This window comes from Gouania willdenowi, chromosome 15, assembly GCF_900634775.1.
Source record: "Gouania willdenowi chromosome 15, fGouWil2.1, whole genome shotgun sequence".
NCBI classification, from domain to species: Eukaryota; Metazoa; Chordata; class Actinopteri; order Blenniiformes; family Gobiesocidae; genus Gouania; species Gouania willdenowi.
The window spans coordinates 7,655,205-7,678,785 of NC_041058.1; the positions used below are offsets into that span (position 1 = coordinate 7,655,205).

At 39.5% G+C, this 23,581-nt stretch overlaps 1 protein-coding gene and 1 pseudogene across 1 annotated transcript in view; both read left to right on the forward strand.

The window, feature by feature from the left end:
- The window catches only part of lrpprc (leucine-rich pentatricopeptide repeat containing), a 72,650-nt gene that overhangs the window by 19,542 nt on the left and 29,527 nt on the right, over positions 1–23,581 (forward strand). The window contains exons 14-23 of the mRNA XM_028468397.1: positions 505–574; positions 3,511–3,538; positions 4,145–4,202; positions 5,268–5,374; positions 7,546–7,623; positions 7,765–7,830; positions 8,877–8,990; positions 9,082–9,212; positions 9,486–9,571; positions 15,849–16,056. Coding sequence (XP_028324198.1) covers positions 505–574; positions 3,511–3,538; positions 4,145–4,202; positions 5,268–5,374; positions 7,546–7,623; positions 7,765–7,830; positions 8,877–8,990; positions 9,082–9,212; positions 9,486–9,571; positions 15,849–16,056 — 946 coding nt within the window. The remainder of the gene's footprint in view (positions 1–504; positions 575–3,510; positions 3,539–4,144; positions 4,203–5,267; positions 5,375–7,545; positions 7,624–7,764; positions 7,831–8,876; positions 8,991–9,081; positions 9,213–9,485; positions 9,572–15,848; positions 16,057–23,581) is intronic.
- Positions 20,376–20,493, forward strand: LOC114477354 (uncharacterized; annotated as a pseudogene).

Here is a 23,581-nt window from a genome sequence, read left to right on the forward strand (position 1 = left end):
ACGACTATAATCACAATTATTTATCATGTTAGGGAAAAATCTGTATTTTTTTTTTGCACTACTTTAAACAAAAATATGTGAACAATTCACAGTGCAAAATGAAGCTTTAAATAGAAATTATACCCCCCCCCCCAAAAAAAAAAAGAAATTAACCCAAGATATTAAAATGTACTAAGAGTTAACTGAAATGCAACTCATTGGAAATAATTACAGCTCACAGTTCTTATCAATCCACCATGTTGCTCAAAGCAGCATAGCAGACATTTTAAATGTACATTTTGTCGACGATCATGTTAATCTAATCGTGGCAACCAAAATTGTGATTAAAATTTGATTAATTGTGCAGCCTTAACACAAATACAAACTGCTGTGAAACTGTTGGAACATATATTTTAAAAAAAAGTTTATTTATTCATTCTTGCAGAGAAAGCTGGACTTGGTTATTAAAGTTGTTTGTCATTATTTTCCTCTGTAATCACTTTGTTTTTCATCTTTGTTTTCCAGTATCTGATCCCTCGTATTCCCCGCCTTCTCTCGGCGTTTTCCGAAACAACCTCATGGCTGGCTTCAAAAAGTGAGTCCACTCGCCTTCAGTCTGTTTCCAATTCCACGTTCCTCCACTAAAGCGCCACCGAACCTCCTGGCCGGCACCTTTTTGGGGCGGCCTGTAGCTCAGCGGCGGGCGTTCACCGCAGCATATGTTATGAATATATGAATATGACATGTGCAGCCGATCACACCATCTATGGCGTCCGTGCACGTTGGCAGCTGTGGGGAAAAAAAACACACCGTCTTTCACAAACACTCAGTAATAGAAGTGGGCCTCATGCATATGGAGGGCGTCATCCCTGAGCTTTTGCCCCTAAAGCACCGTGGGAGATATGCAAATGAGCAGATGCCCACCACTGCCCCTCATACCCAGAGACACACACACACACACACATCGTTGGCCCGCAGGACTTGGGTCTTACCCGTGGGCTTTTGTTGAAGGGGTGTTTATGAATATTTACAGTTTAGCACTACACACCCACACCAAAGTGCTCCAGCCCCCCGAGCCAGGCTGGAGGTGAGTCAAGGAGAAAAGTGCTGACTTGCCTGTAGGGACCCAAGTTAGGCGTTTTTAAAAATTTTTTTTTTTTCTATTTCGCGACCAAGCTTAAAAAAACACACAGAGTTTGTCTCAACTTTGAGTGTTATATTCATCCAGCAGAACCCCAGTAGCTACTGGTGTGTTTTCTTACACTTACAGGATGTCATTAAGGTACCAACAATAATGAATATTGCAAAAATAAGTTTTAATATAAGTGTCTTTTTTTTTTAATTAATTTATTTGAACATTTTACACATTTCAGTTCAAGGACTATTTTCCTTCTTTAAATCTGTTGATGTCCTTTTTAGTGAAATGATGGGAAGTAACAGCGCTGCCTTTCATCTCCTTTTATTATGAAAACATCCAACCCAAAAAGAATTTTCCATCTTTTTTTTCCTTCCTTCGTTTATTTTTGTTTTTGTTTGTTACACATATTGATTCTAATAAATTGTCATACAAAGACATCTAGGTTTTCTTTTTTTTAAGTGAAGTATGTTTGTTATTTTTACATTCAACACATGATCTAACAAACAAAAGATTTGAAAAAAGTTGCAATCAACAGATTGTCTGTGTGAAAAATATAAAAATATCACAATCAGAAAAAACTTTATTTATCCCCGAGGGCTAGTTGGAAAGGCAAAGAGCGGCGTATTAAAATAACAGCAATAATACACACACGCAGACTACACAAAGAGGTTATAAGGTAAACTGAATGATAAGGTGCAATAATGGCCATGAGAGTGCAAAATACTTCAAAAAAAATAGTAATGAAAAAATAAAATATATAAACAGATTTTTTTTTTTTATTTTCAGCTACAATTTTATTTCCTTTTTAAATCTGCGTCAAATCGAATAATTGTGGGTTACTCCAAACTTTAATATATTGTGTGTTTGAGGTTTGGTGTACTCTGGTGAATATGTTCTAATTATCTGATCTCACTTCACCTCTTTGCTTTGCTTACACGTACTCCTGCACACACACACACACACACACACACACACACACACCACTGATGGGAAGGTGGTCTGACAGGGTCATAATTGGACTTGTCATTTGGAGTGTGTGTGTGTTTGTGTGTGCACGCGTGCGCGAGATAGTAAGTGCCGTGTCACTGCGATGCAGGACCTGCTCCTGTCAAAGACAAGGTCAGGGGATAATTTAATCATTAAAGACCTCTTCTTCTCTCCTCCTCTGCACCAACTCGCTGACAACGCCAGAAATGTCACACATTGTCATCATTTAGCGCATGTGTGTGTGTGTGTGTCTGTCTGTCTTTGTGCTTTCCCATGCTTTTGTCCTCTTGTCTCTTCACTCATTATTGTTGGATTGAGTGTCAAACAGATCCACTGTCCCACTTTTTCACGTGTTTTATTTTTATCACACTGTCAATTTAGTAGCTATGGCAACGGGACAGCATATGTTTATTTACTTTCATTTAACACAAGTTACATGGGCTTTCTGATTAAATACACATTTTTTAGCTAATAACTCATAACTGCTGTTTCTGGTAGATTTTTTTAGTAAAAATCCTTAACAAGTCATCATTTCATATATTTAGGAATTAAGTAAAATTATTCCTACAGTTCTTTTTATTGAACAAAAAATATACAAATGTGAAATGTTTGATTTGGCGCAGGGGTGTCACCATTATTGTGCCCCAGTTTGTACTTATACGTATACATAAAATGCAAAATATGTAAGAAATATGTAAGAAACCGACCCTATCCAAGTGATAAAGATCAGTCCCAACAGGGTCTCCACTTTAAATTTCCTGGATTTTCTGACCAATTTCTATCTAATGAAGGGAAATATGTCAAATATCAATATCAAATTGAAGGATTTTGAAAGAATTTTGAGTTTTTTCAACTATTTAACATTAAAAAAATGACTGCAATCATGAGATATAAGCAGTGGGAAAACTGTGAGCCCCTGCAAATATTGTTGAGTTTCATTTACATGTTGTCTCTGTCATTTTTACTTTCTCCTGCAGGCTGAATTGAATGCTCCAAAGAGTCAGATTTGGCTCCCAGACCTCGAGTTTGACACGTGTGATTTAGAGAAATATTTAAGATCCAACTTATTCTGTGAAACTTCTCATTTGAAGCATGTATAGAAAAGTTTGAATCAAAATCATAACTTTGTAAAGAATTGACACATTACAGGTAATTAACAGAAATAAACTTAAAGTATGAGTCCATAACCATTACTAAGTTGTAACATTTGGATATAAAAATACCTTATTTAATCAAAAATAAATTGCTCCTAAAGAAGAGTTCATGGGTCCATTTCAATAATGCTCTTCTGCAATCCTTGAAATAACCCCCTACACACGCACACTTCATTGAAAGTGCCCAGTTTGGGTGTTGTTGACCTGCTTTGTGGTGGATCCTCATGTGTTGTCCTCTCCTGCCCCCTGCAGGTCGTCTGATGTGGAGTGCATGGCAAAGGTAAGTGTCTGAATTTCACATTTGGAAAATACTTCAGGAAAGAGCGTATTAACCTTTCAACTTAAAAAGAGAACACAATTCCTATTAAAGTAAAAACTGAAGCTTTTTTCTTACAGTAAAGTCGAGGCTTAATCATTAAAATCATTTCTTAAATACAGGTTATTAACTTTTTAAGCATTATAAAAAATAAAAACGATTTTGATATCCTGCTACATGCTTTTGGGATATGGAAAAAAATAAAATAACAATGGCAAAGAAATTGAGTAACAATATTTGGAATTGTTCGCTGGCCACAATGGCAGTGTTAAAAGTAATTATTATGGGTAAATCTGTTTTAAAGAATTGCATATAAGTATATAATGTGAATATGTAATTGAAAAAATATAATGTAAAACATTTGGCAGCAGTTGCCTTTGTTCAGGCAGTTTTTAATCACACCTTTACTTTAGTCTTTTCTCTACACATTTATTTACACCAGTCGGGAATCAATTTATTATCTTCCCTTAAGCTCCCACTTTCCTTTGTAGCTGCATAATATTTTTTCTACTACGAATTTTCTGTTTTTAATTCCTGTTTTGTGTGTTTTTATGTTCCTTTCTCATCCAGATTACAAAGCTGCTGCAGAACGATGAACGCTTCTCCAGCGGAAACGCAACAGCCTCGAGTGAGAAAACGGCCGCACGAGCAACACTTTGTTTCACTTTACACCACATTTGTCAAACGCAAGGCCCGGGGGCCAAATCTGGCCCTTAAGAAGAGCATTCAATTGGGCCCGCAGGAGAAAGTGAAAATGACTGCGAAAACATGAATTGATTTGTAAATGAACAAATAATCCAGTTATAGATGCCGCATCTCAAATTCAGCAACTTCACAATATTTTTAGGGGCTTGCATTTTTCCTTTGTTTATATCACATGAATGCAGTCGTTTTTTCTTATTTTATTGCAAATTGTGGAAAGAACTCAAATTTATTTCCACAAATCTTGCAATTTTTCACAAAGAATTTCACAAAATTACTAAAAAAATCAATAATTTTTAAGTGAATTGAACTGATATTGAATACAATGGCACAATAATCTAAAAGTTCTTTTCCCCCCCCACCTATAAGCTACAGCCCACATGAGGTCAAACTGGTCCATATTTGGCCCCTGAACTAACATGACTTTGACACCCCTGCTTTTACACCTATCATTCAGATGGCAAATTGTGCATGCGTGTGTCGGTAGCAGTAGACTGTGGGCCGGCCCACTTCTAGTCGTGAAGCGTGTGTGCGTGGGCGCGCGCCCCATGCAAGCGCTTCGTCAGAGTAAATGGAATCCGGCTGCTGACACAGCGCTGACTAGTTAAAGTGTGCGTGTGCGTGTGAGTGCGAGCTCATGGAGCGTTATTGTCGCTCCATGTCAGTGTGTGTCACCGAGTCCCAAGTGCTGAAACTGGTGAGTGTGCTGGTGGGAGCGATGGAGACTGTTATCCATGTCACATCCCGTTAGACGACAGCCAACAAAAGCGCACGTGTGTATGTGTGTGTAGAAGCAAGAGGAAGCTGTCACAGCCAGCCGTCGCACATTCACTCAAACCACAGCCCAAAAGCAGCCTCTGTCAGCAGAAAAAGAATCACAGCCAGCTTTGTGCAGAGCTCACAGAAAACAGGAGAACTGCACAAATGGACGCAGTGGATGACACGGTGACATGCAATTGCTGACTGTGTGTGTGTGTGTGTGTTCACTCAGATCCCGCCACGTACTTCCTGTACAATCTGATCGCGAGCATGTCCGAGGAGCAGATGCAAGCCCAGGAAGACAAACTGCGAAGTTTCTTTAACCAGCTGCAGGCTGAGGTACACAACAAGTACACACTGCATCCCCGTCATTCCAGAGCTTCCTGCTTTAAAGGAGCTTAAGCTCTCTGAGCTGAGATGATTTTCAGAATGTAATCGGCCTCAGACTATCCGAAGTATTCAGACGCACAGAAACACGCTTTTAGAAATTTGCTGACATAACTTCTTTGATCCATGTCTGAAGTTCAAGTTGGGACATCCAGACGCGACACAAGATAATAACATGTTAGTTTTGAATCAGGTTTGGAGTTTATGATTACTTTTATTATCTGTAAAGCTTTATCCATTCTATTCTCAGTTAGCTTTGCAGAAATACTCCAAACAATAAAAACATTCAAAGGTGGTAATTTCACAGACCATTTTACAAATGAAATAATAATAAATTATCAGAATCAGACAAACTTTATTTATCTCAGGGGGAAATTGCTTTTTTTTTTTTTTTTTTTTTTTGTTACAGATGTTCCAGAAATATTTTGAATGAAAAGAAAAAACACTAAAACATAGTCGTATTCAATTATGTATGTTTTCTTTTCTGTTAATTGAATAGGGATTAAATGCAAACGCACACCTTCAGCAAATTATAATGCAAATGTGCAAATATAATATGAATAAATACAGGTATAATACAGTGAGCCATCTACCAACTACACTGTAAAATAAAGAAGCTGTCAGGTTAAAGTGATGAGTTACAAATTAGCAATTGAAGTGTGTTTTTGTTTAAATTGGGCTCAGGACTGCATTTATATGAAGATTACAAATGTGATTGGGTAACGGTTGGACTTCGTCTTTTTGTGTTAACTCCAGTTGATACTATGCAGTAAGGGTTGAACGACTTCATAATTTTAAAAGTCGACTTTATGTGCGTAACAGTTGAGTCGACGTCGACTAATCGATGACGTAATCAAGAGCCGAAGCCGAGCCGAGTGGCAGCAGAGTGCTGGTGTAGTGCCAAATACTGTGATCTGAAAAAATCTGTGAACGCTGGTGGCAACAGTTCCAACCCCTGCGGCTTCTCGGCGGACATTTACTCTCCTTAAACACGTTTGTAATTCTTCTCCAGTCTGCAGTTACTTCACCCACCAGAGCGTCATGTTTAAGGGGTTGTAAATACCTCCTTAATAAAACACCAGGCTCTGAGGAAGCCTCAGGGCTTAACAGTTACCGTAGACTCACAGTAGTCAAACCACCAGGGTTTTCTTTGCTACTATAGCATGTCCCATGTACCAAGGGCTGGCAGTCTTCACTTGATAACGGCCTCCGTCCTGCCCTGCCGTTGTTTTCCAGATCTGCTTAATACGCAGAGATGTTACCACTACAGCTAGCGTTAGCTTGTATAGTAGCTGTAGTATCTGCCTACCAGCTGCAGTTTGAGCACAAACCAGGAAGGAGCGAGAAAAGCTTGATGTTGACCCACGTTTGCTGTGTTGCGCCGCCATCTTGGGCAACGTCACGTCGACAGAGTCGCGAGACAACACTAAAGTCGACAAGTCTGTTCAACCCCTATTATGCAGCAGATAGCAAACACTGTAACATCTGAGGGTTTGTTTTTTTACTACTAAATCAGCAGCCAGTTTTTAGACCATATACAGTACATCCCTAAAGGTATTAATTATCTGACCAAGTGTCAGATAATTTGTTTGTTTTTCTTAACATTTTAGTTTGTTTTCATTTTCCAAAGTTAGAATCCATGTATTTCCGTGGTTATAAAATGGAGTAATGTACATCAATCAGTAATTAAACAATGAACACTTGTCCAAATGCCTGATGTGGTCAGTAATTATATTCTGAAGTTGGGAGAATTGATTCCCGATCGATTTATACGTAGAGCTGCTCTTGCTCTAATTACTGAGGAAGTTATTACTAATTCTGATTGAGAATTGTCTAAATAAAAGACAGAATGGCATGAAAAATAAAAATATATACATAACATGTCTTTGCACTTTATTAATAAAAAGCTTTATTATTACTGTTTAAAAATATGTGATGGAAAAAATAAATAATTGTGTATAAGAGCGTTACACATTTTTCTTAACACTTCGGTCGTGAATGGTGGGCTTTAAGAATCTTTCATTTTTTAAATGGGGGAGAAAAAGTTTGGGAAATACTGCACTAGGCTGAGTTTTATCCTGTTTTACTGACGTTAACAATCAGTCTTTCCTTTTGTTTTCTAGAATGTAACGGTTTCCCTGAACATCTTCAGAGGAATTAGAAAATTCCTGACGTCGAACAACGTCTTTGAACTCATCAAGGTGCTCACTCTGCACAACCTGTGAAGTTTGTTATGCTCATTGTTAACAGTTAACAGTGAATCGTGTTTACAGTGATTTCATGTTTGGCTTGCGGTTGTTTGGATGCAACCTTCATCAAAGCTCAAATTGTTTGTGTGGCAGGATGTGGCCGCTTTGGTTGACCAGAATGACAGAGAGGCTGAAGATTTTTCTCTAGATCAAGAAAATGTAAGTGAAACAGTTTCTGCAGCTGAATTATGTTTTACTTTGATAATTCACTAATATGAAATCATTTTCACTTTTAAATTACAATTATGTTATATCGCCTCGTATCGCTGATTGGACGTGATTGTGACACAATCCGAAACGGGTTGGAAAAAAAATTATCACCTTAAATGCACTATTCCTCTATTTAGAACAGCAATGGAGGAGGAGAAAATAACTTAGCAGCTTAACATTCCGCTGACAGTTTGAATGACTGCTGTTGCTGCTGAGATGCATAGACCCTGAAGCGCTGGGACGGACTCAAAATAACAATAGCCGCTTAAATAGCCATGTGTTTTACTGTAATGTGCCATTTTTTTGGCTGAAAACAATAACAGTGTGTGGATAGCAAAATTAAAATTGCTTTGGTGATTGATTGATCACCCTGTAAAAGAGCGAGACATGAAGTGAGCGTCTGTAGACACGCCCACTCATGAATATGCATAGGCCCCAAAAATCCCAATTTCAGAACTGTTCAGAAAGTGATTTTTCAGAGGGCTAAAACCCTGGAAAACTGGCGAGTTTGGAAAATAAACCTCATATTTAATTTTTTGGGGTTCTTGGAACAAATGGAGATGGGTGAAAAATTGCATAAAATGTCCTCTTTAATATTTTTGGTTTGGACATCTGAGCATTTTTTCGGTCAGTGTACCCCTAGATTTGTTTTTTGTTATTTTACATGAGAGAACCAACAGGTAAACTTATTTTAATAATTTACCATGTAGGCCTATGTGTAAACCATATAACTATAACATGGTTCCCAAGTTTTGTGTTTAATTTCATTGTAAATGACAGTTTTTATTGAATTTCCATACCAATTACAAAGTTAATTATCTGAGCTCAATTACAATTCAATTATGATTACAACAGCAACATGTTTTTCCAATTATGATTACAATTGTAATTGACCCCAACCCTGATTTTATCAGTGATCTTAATTTTAATGTTTCTTTTGCATAAACAAATGAATTATGTACAGCAGTAAGTTTAAAGGACTCCGTTAATTTCAGAGGTTTGGCGACAGGGAGTCGTTTCTGGAGCAGAAACTGGTCGAGCTGAAAGCTGAGAATAAACCTTTAAACACAGTTCTCAGGCAGCTGATCCAGGCTCTGAGTGCAAATGAGGTAAAAATATCTTGGAGATCTCTTTTCCCCTTATCACACCTCTTCGTTCAGGTTTTCCTTTGTTGTACTGAGAGTTTCTGTGTGTGATCAGAAGCTGCAGCGCGCCCTGGAGCTGAAGCAGCAGTACGAGGAGGAGATGACGCCGGGCGCCTACGCCGCTCTCATCAACCTGTGCTGTCGCCACAACAATGTGGAGGAGGCAATCGACCTGAAGAGGGAACTGTGAGTGGAGCAGGTCAAGCACACATGTACACACACACACGGGCCGTGCTGTGACTATTAAAGTTTAACTTGAGTGGTATTAGGGGAGACGTTAATGCTGTTTTGTGGCATTGCTGAAACACAGGAAACTCTGGGCATCCCATGTTTCCTTCTCTTCACTCGATACCTGCGTCAATCGTCAAGACGCACAAACACACAATAGACGAGCCACATTATTCTAAGTGGAATACATTAATCATGTCATGCCTGAACCTCCTCTGTCTTTGCTTTTAGGAGTCGTAAGGACCCATCAGTAACGCTGGATGCCAGTAAAAGCTTTGCATTGGTTAAGACCCTCGCCACCAATGGCCGCGTGGAGGGTAAGTTCACTAAATGTGTTCCTGTCTAACACTCAAAGCTTTGCCTCCAACCAACTTTCAAATGTTTTTAATTAAATTAGTTTCATGTCTTACTTTTTCTCCGACCTCCATTGTCTAATTGTCCTGTCGTTCTCGTCTCATTATTGTGTCATTCTTGAATTTTTTTTCCGAATTTTGACGGTCAGGTCATAGTGTCCTCACTTATGCTTCATTATCCCAAAAACGTCGATACAGAAACTGGAAGCAAACTTTTGTCCTTACCACTCTGTTTGTTTGATTGTTTATTTAGTTGTTTTTGATTCAAGACGTTAAAATAGATTTCTCCTCCATGTTAAAAGAAAAAAAAATAAGAAAAGATGAATGAAAAGGAGCAGAAAGAAATGAAACGTATAACATCTGCCCTCTTCATAAAATAAGTAATTACTTTAATTGAAGGCTAACAGCAACGCAGCCATTCTCACAACTTATTTGAAACCACAATACAGTTACACTTCTCTCATATTTCTTCAGTATAATACAGTCCACATTCTTTTTGAACATATTAAGTGATCTTGATAATTTGATGTCATTTTGTCTTCTGAACTGAAATGCACAATTCTTTTGTCAATTTTTTTTTACATTTTTTTGCATATCTCTATTCCTCGCAAGTTCTAATTACCCTCTCTCTCAATGATTTGTTTGCAGATTTGTGGGTAAGATTTTTAAATTAGCTTTGAACATGGTTTTTTTAAATGTTGTATTCTACCAAATTAAGAATTTTTAAAAATATTTTTTGCTGTATAAATATTGGGTTTGCATCAGTATGTTCCCTGTATCCACTTCCACTAATAATTCTTAGTGCAGGTTTCTATAAAAGAACATTTTGATTTGTGTATGATTACAGGCACTGCCCCACACTTCAGATAATATTTGGCAATACATTATTATTGTTAAATACTGTATTGTCTGTCTTTTGATTAGTTTATTGATATTGAGATGGGACAGAATGCTGTTTTAACAGTTTTGAAACACTTTCCTTAGCCATAAAAATGCTGGATTACAACTTCCTGGATAATATAACCTTTGACAGTAGTTTAACCTGGACATAAAAAAAATACATTACTGTGTGTGTGTGTGTGTGTTTGAGCTTATTTGTGTGCGTGTTGCCATTTCTGTCACTTTTTATCTTTGACCACCCCCCCCTTTAAGCCACATTAGCTGCTATTTCCACAATGCTATGGTGAGTTTCCTCCAGTCTATCGAAGACCCAATTACCATCAGATTTGCAGTTTGCCTTTTCCATACTCGCTGACAGGCAAAATGTTTCCCTCGTCCGTCCTCTCCTTCCAACCCATCTCACTCCTCAATGTCTCTATCTGACCCTCTCTCCCCCCGATCTGTCGCCAGGCGTGTCATTCTCATCACCCACCAACCCCCATCACACACATCCGCAGCAGTGAGAAATGAGAGAGGAGGAAAATTACAGGACTGTGTGTATTTTTCCAGAATTATTGAAATCCGCCTTGATGCTAATGGCAGATCATGTCCACCCAAGTGCTTGAGCATTTCTCTCTCACACACACACACACACACACACACACACACCCAGTGACACACACATTTGCATGTGAATTCAAGCAAAAAGGCATTTTGGTGGCATGATGGTTGGTGTGGCCATCTGTGTGTGTGTGTGTGTATAGGGAGCGCTAACGCATTTGCCATTAGCCAGAGTGTGCATATGGAGGAAAGGCTTGTCAGCCACATTAGCACACATGGCTAACCTTGATGTTAGCCTGTCCCCACAGCTAGACGCTGGTCCGCTCGACTCCCAGAACACACCAGGCCCAGCTGAAGATCACGTCTACCAGCATCATACTTTATTTCTGTTAATGGCTTTGTTGTTTTTTGCCCTTGGTACGCTGCCTCCCACCTCACCAGGGATCCTCTCATGCTTTTAACTTTACTTTGCTTACTTTAATTTTGCCTTCCCATGTTGCTCTTCATGCAGTTATTCGTCAGCTCTAATTGTGCATTTTTCTTCAAAAAAAAAACCCCCATAAGAATGTTTCCAAAAAATAGTATTTCGTGGGTTTTAGTCGGTTGTAAGTTTTTTCATGAGATGTGGGTCAATACTTTTGATTTTGAATCTAAACGCTAAGCAAGTACAGATTATCGGTTCTATTCATTTATTATATGGACTAATGGTAAATATCTGATTTGCTTTTGTAACCAGGACATGCTTGAGCTGGTCTGTCAAAGACTTCATCAAATTATGCAAATCAGTCCTTGCAATTTGGACTTTTTGGAACTTTTGGCAATACAAAAAAACATCAAGAAATGGTTTCTCTGACATCTATGACCAATGGAGCTAAGATGTATTTGCAGATGTTAGTTCTTTCTGATAAAGCTTTCTAAAAGACTTGTGAAGCTCCTTTTGTTTCCTTTCACCTTTCCTTGATTCCTTTTACTTATAAGATACACCTATTGTCTCTTTGACCTGCCCTTGTCCATCCCTCCACTTTGGTAAACACTACTTGTTCTGGCTTTACGTTGTCTTGGCTTCATTTCTGGCGTGTGTGTGTGTTTGGGAATGAGACGTCACCAGCACTAGTCAAAGGAACATTAGATGAACCATTGGGCTGTGTGATGTTTGTTTACCTGGCTTGTCTGCTTCCCATCTCCTGATGTGTGTGCTTGGGTGTGTGTGGGTGTGATCTGGCTCGCTTTGCTGGCAGTAATGCTTGGATGAACTGATGGATATGCATACTGGCTAAACGGCGTGGATGGAGGGAGAACACCACAGGGAGGTTGTGATGGTGGACAGAGAGATGAGAGATGTTAGCTAGTGTTGGCTCCATTTGGGCAGATCAGCTCCAATCCACTGGTCCCAGTGATTAGCGGGTCTGTCAGAGTGAGATGGAGGAAGGTGGGAAGAGCGGAGGAATGGTGGGAGACGGAGTCAGAAAGTGAGAATATAGCGCGCGGGGTCCAAAACCCCCAGGGGACCTTTGATGCAAAAATTCACATATATCCGCCAGCAGGTGGCGCTATAACAAAGGTCAACGCGTTTTAGCCAATAACTCCCACACCGTTTGTTGCAAATTTAAAACCTTCATATCCACAGATTCCTTGAATAGCACTAAATCACCTGGGCTAGGCCACGCCCATTTCCGCCTAAACTTTTCTCGGAGCAAAATTGCAAACACTGGAAAACCTTCTTTTTCGAACTCCTCCTTGGGGTTTTGTCCAATCAGCGTGAAACTTGGCACGTAGAGTCTTCAGTTGGACGTAATCTCCAGTTAACCCTATGAGTTTGTTCGGGTAAATTATGCGCAAATTATTAGCAAGTAAAGTTTTCTAGCTAGCTATAAAAATGCAAACTGGCGCATATCTCGGTCAAAAAAAATGCTAACACCACCAAATCTGAGATCCTTAGTTGGTATGTGACTGTGAGGGTATGCGCCAAATTTGAATGATGTAGACCACTAGGGGGCACAACAAATAATGAATATTTATATCTCTTAATTGGCACGACCAATTTTTACCAAATTTGGAGGGTATGATCTTGGGTCCCTCCTGAGGCGATATCTCAAAGTTATTTGCGATTGGTCAAAGTGGGCGTGGCTAATAACATCATAAAACATAAATAAACAAACATTAATTTCTGCTGAATTATTATGTTGAGGGCAGTGAAATTTACAGAGTAGATATAGAACACCACACAGACCACGCATACCAAACATTGCGCCACTAGGTGGCGCTATAATGGGTGCACATGCATTTTGGCCTGTAACTTTCACACTTTAAATCACATCTTCCAAAACTTCATATCCACCTGTTCACAGCAAATGGCACGTTGGCCTGTGTCCTGACAGCTCGCCACGAGCCCGTCATCCTAAACCCGGTGGCTGAGTCGCGCGGGAAGGCTTGGCCCCCGTTTTACTTATTTTACACCTAGTCTGCAGCCATCTGTCATTGATTATTTATTTCTACGTAATTTGGTCAGGGCTAAAAGCTTAGTTAATTATATCACATGGCAGATTATTATTAGTTATATTTAACTTAAAACAGCTGCGCCACAAATATTTTCATTATAGTTTCTTTTGTTGTTGTTTTCTAATTACAAACTAAGACGATGTAGACAGGTTTGGACACTGCATCATAGCCCTCTGCTTTTCTTTATGTATCTTTTTTATTAGTTTTCCTTTTGTGTTTAATGCTTTTATTCACCTTAGAATCTTACTTGCTAACAAAGGCATGCTACAAAGCTTAAAGACGCTTTAATATTTCAGGCAGTTTATCTTCAAACAAGGATTTGGGAGGATCATTTTTACTTGAAAACATGAAGCTTAAGCTGCCAAAGAGGATACATTTTACTTTTGAGTTTTTTTTTAGGTGAAAATGTCCACAAGTCATGATGAAAATACAAATGCATGCTAACTACCGTCATAGTGCTCACACTGCAGCCATTTTTATTCCTCATTGTCAGACTCTCAGCTAACAAACCAGACTTCTTCCTACAAGTGTTTGACCCTTATTATTCTAATGATTTATTTAGTGTTGTTCTGATACTTTGGTGCCGGTGCTGATACCCAGTTAATAATAATAATATTGCATTGGATTTCATATAGCGCTTTACATTAATGCATTATTCTTTCACTCCACACACAGGGGTGGTAAGCTGCTATTGTAGCCAGAGCTGCCCTGGGGCAAACTGACAGAAACGAGGCTGCCGTAGTGTGCCATCGGTCCCTCCGACCACCACCAACACTCACTGACACATTACATTCATATGTAGGTAAAGTGCCTTGCCCAAGAACACAACAACAATGACTTGGCTAGAGTGGGATTCCAAACCCAAACCCTTCGGTTATTGGACTACCCACTATACCACTGAGCCACTTTCGCCCACGAATTGCATTATATTGGCCGATACTGATAGATGCCAATGCTGCAGTGCTTAAAAAAAGATATGACCTGTTTTTCACCGAAAATAAGGTCCTTGAACAGTTTCTTTCATGTGTTTTTCGGAAACATGAAAAACTTGGCTTGGCTCTGCATGCACTGAACACGTAACCATACTTACCTGTTTCTGTGATCAGGAGTTAGTGCAGCAGTGTGAGTCGGGAGAGACAAAATCACAAGGTGCTGCATTTGAAGAAGAGTTTGATGTTGTAAATGGCATTGGCATGTTCATAGTCAGTACTTGCCAATACCGATGCCAGCCTTTTAGTGCTGCATCCAAGCCCCTCCCGATACTAGTATTAGTATAGGCATAACATTACTGATAATGCCCTAATAAATCTGTGACATGACATTGAGAACCAAAGGCTTAGATCTGACTCTAGGTTTGTAAAAGAAGAATTGGACAGTAATTGGGTTCAGTGTGTCTGTGCCTGTGTTCATGCGTGTGCATTTTCACTCAGGTTTTACCCAAGTGGAAATATAAAATCAGCTGGCAGTTTTAATGTTTGTGTTGCTTTCCTTTCTCTTGATCAGATTGGATGCAGAAAATAAGCTTTTTCTTAATGCATTGGGATTTGAACTTCCAACCTTCATTGTATTGATCCTAATAAACCTTTTGCATGTCTACATGTCTACAGCTTTCAATCACTGTGTTGTTTGACTCGTTGTGTATAGATTAGTATCTGTGTTGGAGAGTGGCTGTATCACTGTCAGCCCATTAGCAGCTGTCTAAATAGACGCTAGATGCATCTAAATTACCCTGATGGAACACAAATTCACACACACACACACACACACACACAAACGCGTGTTCACGTTCCACCCTTTTCCATTTAGTCTCCTTCTGTTGGCCAGATGGACACGTGGCCCAGTAAAAAGCCTTCCATTACCAGCTGGATTTGACCAAACTGATCCACCCCTCCGCCCGCTTATCGAAGTTTTGCCTGGGTCACGGCGAGCCCTTATCGCCACATACCTATAATTTAGCCCCCCAAGTGCTTTCCACATGGCCACAGCAAAAAGCCAGCCTTCATTGTCGGGGTCTAGTAATTGTAGTCTCGTTTAGAAAACCGCAAGTAGCAATTAGTACAGAGTTGGCATTATACCGGGTTGGATTTGCTTCCCCGCTGAGCACAAAATGCTGTGCTTAATGTGGGTTTGTTTTCCCCACATGGAATTAGCTAAAGGGGCCTTTTATGGTATTCACACTTCCCACTCCTCTCCCAGCAAAAAGCTCTGCCCACTTCTGACTTTAATCCTCCTCATTTTTGCAATATACCCACTCGTTTTCTCTTTTGCACTTGTCTCATTTCTGTTTGTTTATCTGTTTCAGAGGCTGTGGACATCCTGAAGGAGATGAAAGAAAAGGATGTGGTGCTGAGTAACTCAAACATCACAGCACTTTTTCACATGTTTAACGCCGTAGTGTCCAAAGGGGGCGTCGACACCGTCCGACGTCTGCAGGACACAGTCTTCACCCTGGGACTGGCCAAGCCCACCTCGAACCTCTGCTCACCTCTGATCACCGCCTACCTGGAAAAGTAACGGACACATCACACATCAATGTTAAAACAGCCAAATATTACTTGGGTTTATCGCAACAATTTAACAAAATAATATGTTAAGGTTTCATTTATTCAGACAACAGTTTTTTGGGAAATTTTCTTTGAACTTTCTACATTTTTCGACTGTCAACTGTCAGTCTTCTTCAGAGGCATCTGCTGATCGTTTTGTTTCCTTGACCTCTGGCTAATAATTCCAGCAAGTTCTTTGTCTTTTTTTTAAATTATATGTTATGGTTTCATTTATTCAGAAAACGGTTTTTCAGGAACTTTTCTTTGATCTCCTGACATTTTTTTGACTGTCAGTTTTCTTCAGAGGCGTCTGCCGTTCGCTTTGATGTTTCCTTGACTTCCGTGTAATAATTCCAGCAAGTTCTTTTAGTAAATGAGATCAAAGTAATTTTCCTGTTGTCTGAATAACTTAAACCGCAACATAATATTCATAAAGAAAACAAAATTAGCTTGCCTGAATTATTAAACAAAATCCCTGTTATATCCGACTTCATGTGCCAACACCTGTTTCCAGGTGTGTGTGGATATGTTTGCTTGTTCTCATTGAGCAATAATTCCTCCCTATGATCATAGCTGAGGTCACATTCCGGTTCAGGAATTCCGACAGGAATAGGATGTGGAAATTGGTCATTTGTAACAGTGGGAGATGTGTATGTGTGCGTTTGAACCAGGTTTAATATTTTTTTGGGGGGTTGGTTTTTCTGAGGATGCGCCAGCTGCAACCTCCACCCCCCTTCCCCCTGGATCATGAAACCACTCACCCACCACTCTCCTCCCAGTGGTATGAACGTGTGTGCGTGGAGCCTGCCTGGCTTTGGGTCACCTTTATCCCTCCACCTCGCTACTCCATCACATGTGTGTTCACTGTTTACGTTTAAGTACATCATCTCATTAGTATGTTAATTATGTACAGAGGACTAATTGCTGAATTTATCATTGATGCACTCTGCAGGTCCTGCCTACACGCACACACGCGCACACACACACAGGCTCAGCACCTGGCTTCATGCAGTTTACCTTGAACGCTGTGTACATGTTTCTGTTGTGCAAAAACAGGGTTTCCAGGTTCATTTGTTAAACACTGCCTCTGTGAGATTAGCAGGCTAATTTACTCTAGGGTCATCAACCTGAGCTGAAAGACAAACATACACACATGCACAAACAAACGTGCGTAGAAACAAACACACAGCAGCGTACTGACACTCTGCTCACTATTCAAGCAGTTGTACATTCCCTAATGAGTCAACACTAATTTGAACTCTGGTGATGAAAGATGAAAGCTGCAGACATTCCTTCATTGTTCACTCAAAGCTCAGAAATGACTAATGCATAAATCATATAATATGTATAAGACGGGTGGACTTTTTTATTTCTCCATAAAAGGTGTTGCAGTAATCTCATGTTTTGGTACGAAATTGCTTTAATTTTTCGAATTTAAATAATGTGGGGGGAAATGGCTACAGTTGAAATGTCAATTTATTGTTTAACTTTATCCTTAACGCATGTGTTAACAACAGGGGTGCCACGAGATCTCATGAGATTAAACTCAACATTTCTCGTCGCGTTAAAAATCTGTCTCGCAAGATGGCTAGCCTGGCAGAACCTAAAGCAGGAGAAGGAAAAGTAGTAAATTTTAGTTCTAGTTTCAATCTGTGGAAGAAGAAGTTTATTAAAACTCATGCTTACATCATGCATGTAAAGAGTTATACTAAAACATTTCAAAATGCATGTGCAACTCTGTTAAATAAGTTTGTTGGTCCAGTCATATATTTTGTTATTGTAGTTTTCTTAAAATCTCGTCTCGTTCATCCAATATCGTGTGTCGTCTCGTGAGCTGAGTGTATCGTCACACCCCTGGTTAACAATGGTTGAAAGCGCAGTTTATTGCTCTTCCCTTTTTTCGACCACCATCGAAACCACAGCCAGATAATAGTGCTAAAAAAAAATCACCAATGTTCTTGATGGCCTTTCTCATTCATAAAAAAAAAACGAAAAAGCAATACCTCTCAACTCATGCTTTAATTTAAAAGCATACGCCTTGTATCTTTATGAATAAAAGTAAACTGTAAACTTTAATTGCAAACTTTAACAGTTTGCAATTAAAGATGACAAACAAAGAAAAACTGCAAGCAGCTAAAAATAATGCTGAATTTCATTAAAATGGAGAATTTGAGATATATCTACAGCCCGATTATTTGGTCATTTACACAATAATTATTTTATTTTGTCTGTGCTATCGCTATAATTTTTACTGTCTCCTGCGGGCCGAATTGGATGCTCTAAATGGCCGAATTTGGCATTCGGGCCTTGAGTTTGACACTTGTGCTTTAAAGGGCCGAGTTTGGTCCCCAGACCTTGAGTTTGACACATGCTATATACGAACCCTCTTGGAAAGAGATGATTTCATGCGTGCATCCTTCCTGGTTCCATCAGTTAGAAGCCGCTTGTTGTGTAAATGTGTTATCACAGCTTCGGGCCCGAGTACCACATCACTTGACTTTTGCTCTCCAGTTGGAGCTGCTTTCTTGCTCCCTTTACTTATTATCTTTTCCTCCATCCGTCCGTCCCCATTTCTTCATTCCGTCAGTCAGCGGACAAACAGACTGTCAGGAGGAGGAGGAACAGAGGCAGGCGATAAAAGAGGACAAAGCAGGCATCACTCCCGCCTGCTCCCATCTCATCGCTGCGTAAGCGCTAATGACTTAATGAACACTTCTCTGCCAGATTAGCCCTTGACAGCCCATCACATGCACCGCCCCATTGGCCTTCCTGCTTGTCCCCTCAGCATTGTGCGTGCTAACTCACTGCAACGCTAGCTGGCAGCTAGTTCAGACTGCCTCAACCTTATGCAAAGTAATTAGCGACAGTGAATGGTAATGAGTCTGACAAAATGAAGAGCTAGGAGGAAGGTTGATAGAACAGCAACACTCCTGATAGAGCAAAACTGAAAAGAGATGAGTGGGCAGGAGAAGGAAAAGTCCAAAGCTATCCAGCAAATATGAAGAAAAACCGTCATGTTTGTATAATATAGAAACCAAATGACAATACAGATCAGAGATATCCATGACCTTATCTTTTAATGGCTATAGACGTAATCAGTATAGTTGTATAAACTGTTTTTGTGAGGTTTGCATGCTTCATTCATTCTAGACAATAGGAGAAGTAATTGTTTTTTATTCAGAAATACATTACAAACAAAAAAAGCCTAAAGTGAACAAACAAGGTGCAAACCAGACTCTTGAGAAAAATCATTTTGATTGTATAAAGCAGTGGTTCTTTAACTTGTTTGGCTTAAGTACCTCCATTCTCTTATTTCTGATTCCAAGTACCCCCTTTGTCCAACTACAACATTTGGCTCAAACTAAAACAACTATGGAGCATAATGGTGGAATGAATGTGTTAAAACACATTCTAAAGCATCTAATTTTGTAAATAAGTGGAAACAAACAGTATTTAGTACCTTGTGAATAGATTTTTTTTTTTTTTTTCATTTCTTGTCGACCAAGGCTGACCTTTGTATTTTTCAGTTCATGTTCTAATCAAGACTATTTTCATCATTATTATTATGATTATCATTTAAGCCAAAAATTACACTTTAAAATCCCCATGTTTTTCATGCTTTTATTGATAAATTTTACACTCTCTCTCTTAGGTACCCCCTCTAGTTCCACCGCATACCCCTCAGAGTGTACCTATCCCCATTTGAGAAATACTGGTATAAAGTGATGAAACACACTTTGTTTTGTTAATGTATGTTGGGTAGACTTATTCATGCTCTGATATGATGACGTGTTTCCATTTTCCTGAACTCAAAAGCTTAGTCAACGAAAGTACTGAAGGCTTAGATCATTTGGACCTGGTCTTTTAAGAATTGGAGTGAAAAAATTGTTCAGGCCTGGTTTATTGTATAGTACCCTATTGTCAAGCAAGGCAAGTCAAATGTATTTGCATTGTGCATTTCATACACAAGGCCACCCAATGTGCTTTCCATGATCGAAAAGTGCAACGGTAAACATTCAACAGCTTAAAATCAATAAGAACATTAAAATCATGAGTAAAAACATTTAAAATCATCAACAACATGACCAAAAATCTCCCTCTCAGTCATACGCAGCAGAGAAAGACTCTTTAACTTTGATTTAAAAATGTTCACATTGGATGCTGACTTTAGCTCTGCTGGCAGTGTGTTCCACTTCTTTGCAGCATAACGACTAATCGCAGCATCATCATGTTTACTGTGAACTCTGGGCTCCACTAACTCACCTGTGTCTATAGATCTGGGAGACCGTAGTGGCCATACTAGCCTGTCATTGCCCGATCCCGTTAGATCTCGGAAGCTAAGCAGGTCTGGGCCTGGTTAGTAGTTGGATGGGAGAACACAGAGTGTTCCAGGTGCCACAGTGGGGTGGCAGTCACCCCAGTGGCACCATTGTGTCTTTGGGCAAGACACTTCACCCACATTGGCTAGTATAAATGTAGCGAGTGTTGGTGGTGGTCGGAGGGGCTGCTTCCGTCAGTCTGCCACAGGGCAGCTGTGTCTACAATAGTAGTAAAGCGACTTTGAGTGTCAAAAAAAACGCTATATAAAATTGATGCATTATTACTTATTTGCTGGGTTCATACCTGACTAACATCTCACTGATAGATTCTGGACCAAACCCATTCACAGATTCACTAGCAGAACTTAAAAGTCTATTCTGAGGCTGACTGGGAGCCAGTGTAAAGACTTTAAAACTGGAGTAATGTGTTCTGACCTCTTTGTTCTGGTTAAGACCTGAGCTGCAGTGTTCTAAACCAGCTGTAGCTGTTTGATGCTCTTTTGGGGGATTCCTGTCAGAAGACCATTACAATAGTCCAGTCTGCTGGAGATAAAAGCATGGACCAGTTTTTCCTGATCTTTTTGAGTCAATAAATATTTCACTCTGAGATGTTCTTTAGGTGGTAGAAGCTGTTTTTGGGATAGATTTGATCTGACTGCTGAATGTCAGATCTGAGTCAATCAGAACACCAAGTTTTTGACTTGGTCTTTAGCTTTTAAAGATCGAGATATAAGATACTCGATAACAGCAGTCCTTTTTTCATTGTTACCAAAGACAGTCACCTCTATCTTATCATGATTTAGTTGAAGGAAGTTTTCACTCATCTAGCAGTTTATTTTTTTTAAGCAGTCACATCAGCTCAATGGGACCATAGTCATCTGGGTTCAGTGATAGATATAGTTGTGTGAAATAAAGCAACGTACAATTGTGGCTGAAAAGGGAAGTAACATGAAAAAACTCATCACACTGGGATTTGGACACGTGCATTCCACCTGTTCTTGGTCATGTTCAAAAAGGAAAAACGTATCAAAAACTAACTATTATAAAACACATGAAATTACTGCAATTTGGGACATTTAAAAAAATAACAAAAGAAAAATGTCGGTGTCCTTCAGTCGGTAACATAATAATCAGGACAATCTAAAATACTGTCAGTTCGTAGTTCTTTTCACAAACCACTACCTTCATGAACGTGTGAACATCATCATTAATATAGTGACACTCTTGAATGCGTCTAACAGCAGGCTAGTGGTGTCACGATCGCAGTCTCATTTGCGTTCAGAGACATAGACACCTTGCTTTTCCTCTCGTGTGAACGGGGCTTGATAACAGGCCTGCCCATCTCCTCTGAACAAAAGAGCAGGACGAAGAGGGAGGGTGGGTGGCACGTTGAGGCAAAATGAGGCTTCCTTGTCTAATCCTTCAGGTTTCCACCGAGCAAAGCGCCGGTTATTTTTTTTTTCAGGGCTTAATTGGCTGGAAAGTGGCTGACATGCAAAGTTGGGGACATTAACAGGACCGTGCGCCATGGTAAATGGCAATGCAAAGTGACAGTTAAATTGTACCGGGGGGAAATTAACCATCTTTCGACATCGTTAGCTCTTTTCTGTTTTTGGGATCGGTGAGTAGAGATGGGGGGGATAGGGTGAAGGCAGATGGGGTGTAATTACAAATGCCAGTTACTTTTTGAGCCAAAAGTGTCTTTTTTTTTTTTTATAAAGATCTCTCATTAGTTGGGAGGGATTATCAGTAGTTTTTAAGGGTCTTGGTCGAAGGATGAATTAAGTAGATGAATAGCAAAGATTTATTTTTATTTTTTTTTAAATAAAACACCTTATTGGTTTCCGCACTCGATGATTCTCGAGGATTGTGAAAAGGAGTAAACTCAACAGGTTTTTACCACTCCAATGTTTCCTTAAACTGTTTTTTGAAATGGAACGTGAAGAACTGAAGCAGTATTTAAGTGATTATCTAATTATAACAACAAGGTGAATATTGGAGGTATCACACTATTTCATTGGGGTAGATGCATACAGCCATGTTTAATCTAAGACTTTACTGGGTAAATCAGAGCAAAAATAATCTTTAAAAGATGAGGAATGATCCTGGACAAGCCCCCAGCTGTTGTGGTGGTTTTGGATGAATGAGATGGAGTCAAGCTTTAGGGTTGCTGGTCAGATGTGGACACAGGGTTTCTTTGGTCAAAAGGGTATTGGGAACAGACCAGTCTGGGATTCCGAGGTAAACAAGCTTTAAGCGCGTGTGCCTCAGTAAATCTGCTGCTGTTCTGTGCTCTCAGATTAATGTATGTTGTTGATAGCAGTAGTCATAACATAGCAGAGCCTCCTCAGGCAGAAACCTTGGTAAATTCTGTCAGTGTACGATGATATCTGGCCTGCTTAGGGCAGTCTGACCAGAACTGACCAGGCGAGAGTTCTGTAATTCATATATATTTGTGTTAGAAATAATAGGTTGGTTTTTAATGATACTCGTAGGAGGAGTTAGAGGTTAAACTACAAGCTCTGCTTCCTCCTAAATGCAAAGAACGGGCAACTCTATAAGAAGCACCACAAACTAAGGGCAGGATGTCATTCAGTTTAATGTGCGTCTACTGTAAAAGGAGGCATCCCATAACTTTTTGGTAAGATATTGTGTAATATAGCCTGATTGCTGCACTTTATGTAAAATTCCTGACACAATTCTCCACACTCTTTCTGTCATATTCAGAAATATCTGTCATTCTTTTGCGTTATTCACAACTTGTTGACTGGTGCTGCTGAATAATGTTCTTCTTTTTCATTTCAATTAGTAAAACCTCTTTGCCTTCCTAATCACACCTCTCCTCCTCTTCCCTCCATCCTTCTGCTTTGCTGCTACCTCTCTTAAAAGACTCAAGTTCGTTTCTCGTGTTTGTTTTCAATCTTTGTTGATCTTCTACCTCTTCTACTACCGGACTGTTTGTATGATTTCTAAGCGAAGAAGAGATTTGAGAAATTATACCAGTTCATCAACACTCCATCCATTGCTTTCTTGCTGGTCTTCCCCCAGCCTTCCAATGAGTGCACTATCTACTTTGACCTCTGTGTGATTGACATGGTAATTACCCAATCAACAGATTGATGGCAGTGTGTCACAATAGTGAAGATTGAAGTGGTTTCTTGCTTTGCTTCTCC